Raw genomic sequence first — 12222 nt, forward strand, 5'->3', positions numbered from 1 at the left:
ACACACACACACAAACACACACACACACACACACACAACACACACACACACACACACACACACACACACACACACACACACACACACACACACACACACACACACACACACACACACACACACACACACAACACACACACACACACACAACACACACACACACACACACACACACACACACACACACACACACACACACACACACACACACACACACACACACACACACACACACACACACACACACACACACACACACACACACACACACACACACACACACACACACACACACACACACACACACACACACACACACACACACACACACACACACACACACAACACACACACACACACACACACACACACACACACACACACACACACACACACACACACACACACACACACACACAACACACACACACACACACACACACACACACACACACACACACACACACACACACACACACACACACACACACACACACACACACACACACACACACACACACACACACACACACACACACACACACACACACACACACACACACACACACACACACACACACACACACACAACACACACACACACACACACACACACACACACACACACACACACACACACACACACACACACACACACACACACACACACACACACACACACACACACACACACACACACACACACACACAACACACACACACACAACACACACACACACACACACACACACACACACACACACACACACACACACACACACACACACACACACACACACACACACACACACACACACACACACACACACACACACACACACACACACACACACACACACACACACACACACACACACACACACACACACACACACACACACACACACAACACACACACACACACAACAAATTTAAACTCAAGATGTGTTCAGCTACAGTTTTTCTGCTGGAGGCTCTGTCAAACACTTTTCTCCATGGAGATGTTGTTGTTTTGTCTGGAATGTTCCACAGTGTGACATTAAACCTTTCTATCTCCACGGAGACCAAACCAGACCAAGTTCCAGGTCAGATCTGTGGAGAGGCGACACCGCTCACAGTCACAATGTCTGTTTATATAGGGATTTTTGAGGTCCAGTCCTGATTTAGACCTGGTTTAGTCCTGGTTTAGTCCTAGTTTAGACCTGGTTTTGTAGACCTGGCTTAGACCTGGTTTTGGAGACCTGGTTTAGACCTTGTTTAGACCTTGTTTAGACCTGATTTAGACCTGATTTAGTCCTGGTTTAGTTCTGGTTTAGTCCTGGTTTAGACCTGGTTTAGACCTGGTTTAGTCCTGGTTTAGTCCTGGTTTAGTCCTGGTTTAGTCCTGGTTTAGTCCTGTTTTTCTAGTGATTTTTGACTCTAAAACCACCTGTAATTGAATAAATGTAAAGTTGAACTGTTTAAAGTCACACCGCGGAACATTCCAGACAGATCATTGATGTATCCATAGAAACAAGCAGGTGACAGACCCCCAACAAAAAGTTACACAGTGCAGTTTTAGGATTTTAAGATTTTTGCTCACACTTGTTTTGGGCATTTTTTAGGTTTAAAATTTTTTCTTCCTAGTTGGAAATCAAACAAAAAAACAAACAAAAAAGTAAAATAAAATAAAACTACAATCAAATTATTTGTGTAATTGTGTAAAATCTCCATCTTTGTCTCTTTTATTTTTGTTCTGCGTCTTTCTCAGTTTGGTTTGGTGCCTGATTCTCTTTCTCATTTTACTTTTTGGTGCAGTTGTAGCCCAGGTGTGACAGGTGTGACAGGTGTGACAGGTGTGACAGGTGTGACAGGTGGGCGGGGTTTACATGGTGCATTCTCATTGGCTCATTTATGTTTGACGGACAGCTGAGCCTGGAGCTCCTGAAACAGTTTTGGACGTTTCCTGCTGAAGTTTTGGCGACTGACAACAAGTTTCTGAGGTACGGCCAATGCACAGAACGTCCAGAAGAAGCGTCGACCAGAGAACGATGAACATTAGAAAAGTTCTGAGCACCAAAACTTGAGCAGGAAACGTCCACAGCTTCAGCTTCGCCCTGTGGGTTTGTCTCGACTGGATCTGTGGGGCGTTTGTACCGTTGATGACTTCCTGCCTCTCGATCTCTCGCGGCGTGAGCGTGGAGAGCACGTCTCTGCTGACGCCGCTCTGCCAGGTGGGGGCGCCCTCCTCCAGCTCCACCGCCGCCCCCTGGTCGTCCTCGCTCAGGAGCTCGGCGGCACCTGCGCTCTGAGGCTCCACGCGGCGACTGCACAAACGCCACAGAGACAAAACTTGAGCAGAACGATCCACGCGGCGCTGCAGCAGTGAAGCTTTGAAACGTTTGGCTGAACCTGAGTGAGTCCTGGTCGTCGTCCTGGAGCTCCACGCCGGCAGGGCTGAAGTCGAAGAGTGAACCGGGTCCAGAACCGGGGCCGGACGGGGTCTCTGCACACGGGGGCCCCTCACACAGTCGGGGGCCCGGGGACAGAGAGGAAACATCTGTAATTACAACAGGAAAGAACGAACGTGTGAGGTGAGAAACATCTTATCTTCTGTTCTTCTACTGCAGAGGTGTTCACACTTTTTCATCATGTGAGCTACTTACAAAATTATCAACCTAATACAAAGTCAAACAAACTGCACTGAAACACTCTGTGCCCCTTTTCTGGACCCTCCCCCACAGTTTGAGAACCTCTTCTTTAAGAGAACTTCCTCTGGCACTTTACACAAAACTGTGAAAAAAGTGAAGGAAGATTTTTAAACCTGTTTTTTAAAGTTCCAAACTGGAGTTTCATTCTTTTGTGGTTTTGCAGTGATATTTACCAGCCTCTGCACGTTTACCAAACCAAACGCACATCGTGACAAACACAGATGCATTTGTCACTTTTGTTAGACAAACTTCAGCCAAATGTGGCAGTAGGTCTGTTCTGTAGATCCGCTCTATGCTGTAGACCTGCTTTGTGCCAACACTGGAACACAAATTTAGACTGGTTTTTGCTTCACGTTTGGTCTTGCTCTTCTAATCAGCCGCACTGTGGGAGGGGCTTGTGTTGGCTGTACGCAGGAAGGAGCGAGAGCGTGAAAAGGCGAGGGGCGGCGTGCTGACGTGAGGCAGGTGGACAGGTAGGATGTTTAGGAAGTTGAACCTGCCCTGTGATGCACGCTGGTACACGAGGGCACACGCTGTCGCAGACGAGCCGTGCATAGGGAGCGTGTGTGTTTGTGATGCGCCGTAGAGTCTCCGCGGGTTTCAAATGAGCGCACAGGCTGCACTGAGACGCCCCACACGCTCCTGCACCCGCTACAAGTTTATTACCAACAGCAGCGGCCGGAATCAAATATGATCACACTTGTTGAGTGTCAGACCTCGAGTGAGAGACAAGACCGAGTCCAAACGCGAGTCCGAGACGAGACACGGAGATCTACCCACACGACCTTGGAGATCGACTGTAGATCGAGATCGACGTATTGAGCACCACTGATTTACACAAACCGAGCCTTTAAGCAACATTTTATCTAAAGTGTCTGTACTTGTGTCCTTACTGCAGTCGGAGTCATGCCCGCTGGGGTCCGGTGTGTGTCCGGGTGTGTGTTCCCAGGTGTGTTCCAGGGTGTGTGCCCAGGTGTGTGCCCGGGTGCAGAGGTGTGAGAGGGCGGGGTCCCGCTGGGTGAGGCTGGGGTCACGGGGCTGGACGGGTCCGCCTGCTCCGGCTGAGGGAGGAGCTTTGGGGACCTCTGCTTGCTCAGCTCCACGGCCTTCCCTGCGGACACAGACACAAGGGACGCTAACAGAAAGCACCGCTCCGTCTGAAGAGCTGTCAGACTTCAACCTGAGCTTTGTTTTAACACAGTCTTTTTCTGAACTCCAACAGGTGAGAGGATCTGTGCTAGAAGATCTTAAAACTTCATCTGTGTTTTCTGTGCGTCCCCACGTTAGCTGCTGAACATTCTACCATACACATACATGCAGAACACCCCCAGAGCGGCATCACATATGAGAAGCGGCACCGTGACAGTCAGACCTGAGGTAGACTCCACCCGGCTGAGGCGTCGAGGTGTCGGCAGGATGATGGGGAAGCGCTTCTTCACCTTCTCCTCTCCCTCCTTCTCCGCTTTGACGGTTTTCTGGAGACGAAACAATAAAGTCGTTTACAGTGAGAAACCCACAGAGTGAAATGGGACAGAGCTCCTTCCTCGCCACGTTCACGGACACGGATCTACATATACAAGACCACAACAACCACTAGTAGGTAGAAGTACTAGTTCAGGTACTGCAGCTAACAGAGGGTCAGGGTTAATGTACTTAACCTCGGACCTCTGACCATGGAGCACATTTTAACAGAAAGTCAATGTAACGCCACATTCTCTTGTGCTCAGGACTCAGGGAAAACCGACTTCCACCTCGAGAAAGAGCAATGGAACGGCCGATCAAACCGGGGTTCTGAAACACAAACTCAGGCGAGTTCAGAGCAGACCGAGTCAGCTGGAGATTAAACTTTCTTGGGCATCCATATTTTCCCGGATTTACCCACTACCGACGTCAAACAGAATGAATAGAGAAGTGTGTCTGACCAAATATTTCTCTGAATTCAATCTGTAAAATTGCGAAACAAATTTTTGTGAATCCACGGATTTCACAACGAGCAGATTTTGTAGGATTCTTCTGAACTTTTAAAAATATTTAAACATGTTTAAATCCTCTAAGTGTCCAAAATTTGGCTTTGTACGAGTTGGCCTGGCCACGCTCTACTCGTTCAGAGATGCTTCATTCTCGCCTAGAGGTCGTTTATTTTAAGAGAATCTGTTCAGTAAAATGATCTCGCTCGATTTCTCTACTTTTAAGTCATTTTCTGACAGATTTAAGTGTTTATGTCTTACATTTTGGCCAAGATTTTTTGTAGTGAACATGTTTGGAACCTGGCAGGAGCCTCTAGTTTCGACAGGAGCTTCAGTATGTTTAGTATCTGATTTTCCTTGGCGCTGTAGCGTTTGTGCGCAGTACCCCCTCCCTCCTGGTGGAGCGCTGTACCTTCTTTGCGGGGATCTTTGGGAGGAAGTTGATCCTTGCCCTCTTCGGCTCGAGTCCTCGCGTCTCCTTCACTTTGACCCCCAGGTGCTTCATGTAGGTCTGGATCACGTACTGTGTGGTGGAACTGGAGGAACAGAAGAACCGTGAGGACTTCAGGTCGTCCCCGGTCACTTGATTTATCTCACATTATTCAAAGATCTCACCACTTGTCCTCCTCTGACGCCTGAGACGCCATCCTGGAACACAAACACAGAAAATCGACCAGAAGACAAAGTTAAAACATGAATTTACTCCTTTTTTCATGAGAACGTGAATGCAGCTTCTTTCATTTTCCAGTTCAAACAGAAAAGCGGCTCACAAAACATCATCGATCTTGGAGAGGATTCCCTCGGCGCAGACACACTCCCTCTCCAGGACCTGCTGCTCTCTGCTCTGCTCCGGGGTCTGGTCCACGGTCTGGTCTCTGCTCTGGTCCGTGGTTTGGTCTCGGGTCTGGTCCTGGTCCAGTTTGGAGAGCTCGTCTTCAGCGAGGGTCAGGCCCATGCTGCGTTTGTGCCTGAAACAAACATTTAATTTAAGTTTAGTTTATTTCTTTAATGAGACGGAGACAGAACTCAGTGAACACTGCTCCAAAAAATTTAAGAAACACTTTGAAAACCAATCAGATCTCAAAAAGAAACAAAATCTGGACAGGAAAAAATCTGAGACACAAAAGGATCGTCCTCTTTTAATGGAAATGACCAGCAGGGGGCACTAGAGTGAGAGCACCTTTAAAACAGCACTGGTTTTACACATGGAGATCATTTCTAGTTTTTGTCTCTGTGTTTTTTGGTGGTTTTCCCCTCGTGCTTCTTTGGCTACAGTGATGATCACCTCCAGAATGACCTTCGGCAGGACAAAACCATCACAAACAGACTTCATGAAGGCGGCTCGAGGGCTCCACGTCCTGTAGAAAACATCGTGGAGCTCCATCGGCGTTTGGAGACAACACCAGAGTTGGCAAGTCCTCGACTGGAGCCCTGAGCTTTTCATGGACGAGAGCAGGTTCACCCTGAGCTCCTCTGACAGACGTGAAAGAGTCTGGAGAAGACGAGGAGGTCGCTCTGCTGCTCCAGGGTTCACGGGAGGTTTGGTGGTGGATCGAGAGATGGTAGAGAGCGTTTTCTCTCTACTAGTGAGAAAACGGTCATCTGACGCCACCAGGTATCAGGATGAAACTTTTGAACCCACCGTCAGATCCTCCATCATGCCTCCAGTGCCCGACCTCATGTGGAAGAGTCTGCGGCAGAACCTGGAGGATGAAGGATCGATACGACTGAACGTCCCTCACCATCACCTGACTTAAACCCAAGAGAACCTCTGGGACGTGATGTTTGGGTCCATCAGACGCTCCAGGTTCCTCCTCAGACTCTACAGGAGCTCAGTGATGCCCACACACAGACCTGAGAACATCTCACAAGAAGAACATTCACCGCCTCATGAGGTGTGTCACGAGTCAAACATGAACATGATCATGAGAAGCAGCACGAGAGACTGAAAAGCATTTGGAGTTCCAGAAATTAAATTTAGTCAAAATGTCCGAGCCACATCATTATTCCACTTTGATTTTCAGCGTGTCTGTAAAATGAAACAAGCTGTGGCAGAAAATGTGATTTCTGTTTAAAGAGGTTGATCCTTTTGCTCCTCAGACGCTGCTCCGTCCAGATTTGTGTAGATTTTCTTTCACACTGAGACCTGAAGTGTTGTGAGCAGGACAGATGTTTGCCTCAGGCTGAAGCTCTAGAGTTCATTTCCACCTTTTGTCCCTTAAGCTCATAAAATTTCATAAAATCAAACAGACAAAAAAACACACGTTAAGGCTTTAGGTGGATGTTTATTACAGTAACCAAGTTTAGACGATGGTTTGTGCTGCTCTGTGTGTGTGTGTCTGTGTGTTGTGTGTGTGTGTGTGTCTGTGTGTTGGATCACAAAAGACTGAGCAGCTTCAACGCAACTTTTGGAAAAACTTCACCAACTGGAAACAAGTAAACTTATGATGTTCAACACCTGAACTGTTCAAATTTTATTGAGCTGGACTTAGTCGTTTTCAAGATAAATTATTTTAAAATGAATTTAAAAATGCATTTTTTTGGGGAGAATCTGTATATCAGAGGTGTTCACACTTTTTCATCATGTGAGCTTCTTACAAAATGACCAAGTCAAAATGATCGACCTGATACAAAGTCAAACAAACTGCACTGAAACACTCTGTGCCCCTTTTTTGGACCCTCCCCCACAGTTTGAGAACCTCTTCTTTAAGAGAACTTCCTCTGACACTTTACACAAAACTGTGAAAAAAGTGAAGGAAGATTTTTAAACCTGTTTTTTAAAGTTCCAAACTGGAGTTTCATTCTTTTGTGGTTTTGCAGTGATATTTACCAGCCTCTGCACGTTTACCAAACCAAACACACATCGTGACAAACACAGATGCATTTGTCACTTTTGTTACACAAACTTCAGCCAAATGTGGCAGTAGGTCTGTTCTGTAGATCCGCTCTATGCTGTAGACCTGCTTTGTGCCAACACTGGAACACAAATTTAGACTGGTTTTTGCTTCACGTTTGGTCTTGCTCTTCTAATCAGCCGCACTGTGGGAGGGGCTTGTGTTGGCTGTACGCAGGAAGGAGCGAGAGCGTGAAAAGGCGAGGGGCGGCGTGCTGACGTGAGGCAGGTGGACAGGTAGGATGTTTAGGAAGTTGAACCTGCCCTGTGATGCACGCTGGTACACGAGGGCACACGCTGTCGCAGACGAGCCGTGCATAGGGAGCGTGTGTGTTTGTGATGCGCCGTAGAGTCTCCGCGGGTTTCAAATGAGCGCACAGGCTGCACTGAGACGCCCCACACGCTCCTCACCCGCTACAAGCTACTACTACGAGTACTACAACAGTTTATTTTACCAACAGCAGCGGCCGGAATGAAATATGATCACACTTGTTGAGTGTCAAACCTCGAGTGAGAGACAAGACCGAGTCCAAACGCGAGTCCGAGACGAGACACGACGATCTACCCACACGACCTTGGAGATCGACTGTAGATCGAGATCGACGTATTGAGCACCTCTGCTGTATATGTACAACTGTGCACTGTTCCACAGTGAGATCTTTCATGCAAATATATTTTAATTTTATATCAGAGTTTTATTGTACAAAATTTTCAATAAAAATTAAAGGTGCACTGTGTCACTTTTCAGTTGGGGCTTTAATCACCTGCTGTGACTTTAAACAACTCGACTTCACATTTATTCAGTTCCAGGAGGTTTTAGAGATAAAATATCCCTAGAAAAACAGACATTGTGACTGAGCGGCGTCGCCTCTCCACAGATCTGACCTGGAACTGCGTCTGGTTTGGTCACGAAAATAGAAAAGTTTAATGCCGTACTGTGGAACATTCCAGACAAAGTGATAACATCTCCATGGAGAAAAGTGTTTGACGGAGCCTCCACCAGAAAAGTGACATAATGCAGCGTAAAATGACAACAAAAAAATGTGGCATGGTGTTTGAGACCTGAAGTCCTGGAGGAGTCTGAGCAGGTCCGGCTGCAGAGACGCCTGGACGCTCTGAGTGAAGGTTTTACACAGATCCTCAGGGAGAAGCTCCACACGCCTCCTCTCTGAGAAAACACACAAACACACACAAACATCACACAAACATCACACAAACATCACACAAACATCACACAAACATCACACAAACATCACACAAACATCACACAAACATCACAAACATCACAAAAACATCACACAAACATCACACAAATCATCACACAAACATCACACAAATATCACACAAAACATCACACAAACATCACACAAACATCAAACACACAAACATCATCACACAACACATCACACAAATACACAAATCACACAACATCACACAAATCACACAAACACACAACATCACACAAACATCACACACAAACACACACAAACATCACACAAACATCACACAAACATCACACAAACATCACACAAACATCACACAAACATCACACAAACATCACACAAACATCACACAAACATCACACAAATCATCACACAAACATCAACATCACACACACACAAACATCACACAAACATCACACAAACACACACACACAACATCACACAAATTCACACAACAAACATCACACAAACATCACACAATCACACAAACATCACACACACACACAACATCAACAACAACATCACACAAACATCACACAAACACACACAAACATCACACATCAACATATCACACAAACATCACACAAATCATCACACAAACACACACAAACACACAAACACACACAAACATCACACAAACATCACAAACATCACACAACACACACATATCACACAAACATCACACAAACATCACACAAACATCACACAAACATCACACAAACATCATCACACAAACATCACACAAACATCACACAAACATCACACAAACATCACACAAACATCACACAAACATCACACAAACATCACACAAACATCACACAAACATCACACAAACACACACAAATCACACAAACATCACACAAACATCACACAAACATCATCATACACAAAACATCACACAAACACACACATCACACAAACATCACACAAACTCACACAAACATCACACACAAACATCACACAAACATCACACAAACATCACACAAACATCACACAAACATCACACAAACATCACACAAATATCACACAAACATCAACACACAAACACACAAAAACATCACACAAACATCACACAAACATCACACAAACATCACACAAATATCACACAAACACACACAACATCACACAAACATCACACAAACATCACACAAACATATCACACAAACATCACACAAACATCACACAAACATCACACAAACATCACACAAATCACACACACACACAACACAACATCACACAAACATCACACAAATCACACACAAACACACAAAACATCACACAAACATCACACAAACATCACACACACAAACACAACATCACACAAACATCACACAAACATCACACAAACATCACACATCACACAAACATCACAACAAACATCACACAACATCACAACAAACATCAACAAACACAACATCACAACAAACATCACACAAACATCACACAAACATCACACAAACATCACACAAACATCACACAAACATCACACAAACATCACACAAACATCACACAAAACACACACAACATCACACAAACATCACATTCACACAAACATCACACAAACACACAAAATCACACAACATCACACAAATATCATCACACAAACACAAACATCACACAAACATCACACAAACATCACACACAAACATCACACAACATCACACAAACATCACACAAACATCACACAAACATCACACAAACACACAAACATCACACAAACATCACACAAAACACACAAATCACACAAACATCACACAAACATCACACAAACATCACACAAACATCACACAAACACACACAAAACATCACACAAACACATCACACAAACATCATCACACAAACATCACACAAACATCACACAACACATCACACACACACAAACATCACAACATCACACACAACACACAAAACACATCACACAACATCACACAAACACACAAACATCACACAAACATCACACAAACATCACACAAACATCACACAACATCACACAAATCACAAACATCAACATCACACAACACAAATATCAACAAACATCAACACACACACATCACACAAACATCACACAACAACACACACACACAACATCACACACACAATCACACAAACATCACACAAACATCACAAACAAACAAAACATCACAAAACATCACAAATATCACACAACACACAAACAACAATCACACAAACACATCACAAACACAAACATCACACAAACATCACACAACACATCACACAACACACACACACAACATCACACAAACATCACACACATCACACAAACATCACAAACATCACACAAACATCACACAAATCATCACACAAAACACACACACACAAAACACATCACACAAAACATCACAAACAAACACACACAACATCACACAAACACACAAACATCACACAAACATCACACAAACATCACACAAACATCACACAAATCATCACACAAACATCACACACATCACAACAACAAATCACACAAACAAACATCACACAAATATCACACACAAACATCACACAAACATCACACAAACATCACACAAACACACAAATATCACACACATCACAAACATCACACAAACATCACACAAACATCACAAATCACACAAACATCACACAAAACATCACACAAACATCACAAACATCACACAAATATCACACAAACATCACACAAATATCACACAAACATCACACAACAAACATCACACAAACATCACACAAATATCATCACACAAACATCACACAAACATCACACAAACATCACACAAATATCACACAAACATCACACAAACATCACACAAACATCACACAAACATCACACAAATATCATATCACACAACACATCACACAAACACACAAACATCACACAAACATCAACACACACAACATCAAACATCAACACAAACACACAAACATCACACACAACATCACACAAAACACACACAAACACACACAATCACACAAACATCACACAAAATCATCACACACAAATCACACACAAAACATCACACAAACATCACACAAACACACAAACATCACACACAAATCACACAAACTCACACAAACATCACACATCACACAAATATCACACAAATATCACACAAATCAACACACAAAATCACACAAACATCAACACACAAATCACACAAATCACACAAACATCACACAAACACAACAACATCACACAAACAACACATCACACAAAACACAACACACACAACATCACACAATCACACAAACACACACAAACATCACACAAACATGAACACACAACATGAACACACATTATGTTCAGTTCGTCCTCATTGTGTGAAACTCAAAGTTCGTCCATTTACCAGTAAAAACCTGAAAACCAAACACACCTCGACTTTATTAATCCACAAACTTTATTGATCCAAAAGGGAAATGACTCTTCAGTCCAACATCAGGACATTTTCTGCTCTGTT

General features: G+C 44.2%; 1 protein-coding gene across 1 annotated transcript in view; it reads right to left on the reverse strand.

The window, feature by feature from the left end:
* Positions 1-12222, reverse strand: part of arhgef12b (Rho guanine nucleotide exchange factor (GEF) 12b) — a 58358-nt gene that overhangs the window by 28502 nt on the left and 17634 nt on the right. The window contains 8 exon segments of the mRNA XM_055148288.1: positions 2137-2306; positions 2392-2539; positions 3584-3801; positions 4005-4165; positions 5070-5193; positions 5273-5305; positions 5428-5625; positions 8613-8718. Coding sequence (XP_055004263.1) covers positions 2137-2306; positions 2392-2539; positions 3584-3801; positions 4005-4165; positions 5070-5193; positions 5273-5305; positions 5428-5625; positions 8613-8718 — 1158 coding nt within the window.

This window comes from Boleophthalmus pectinirostris, unplaced genomic scaffold (genome assembly GCF_026225935.1).
Source record: "Boleophthalmus pectinirostris isolate CB_2022bp ecotype Guang Dong unplaced genomic scaffold, ASM2622593v1 HiC_scaffold_12, whole genome shotgun sequence".
In the NCBI taxonomy this organism is placed as follows: Eukaryota; Metazoa; Chordata; class Actinopteri; order Gobiiformes; family Gobiidae; genus Boleophthalmus; species Boleophthalmus pectinirostris.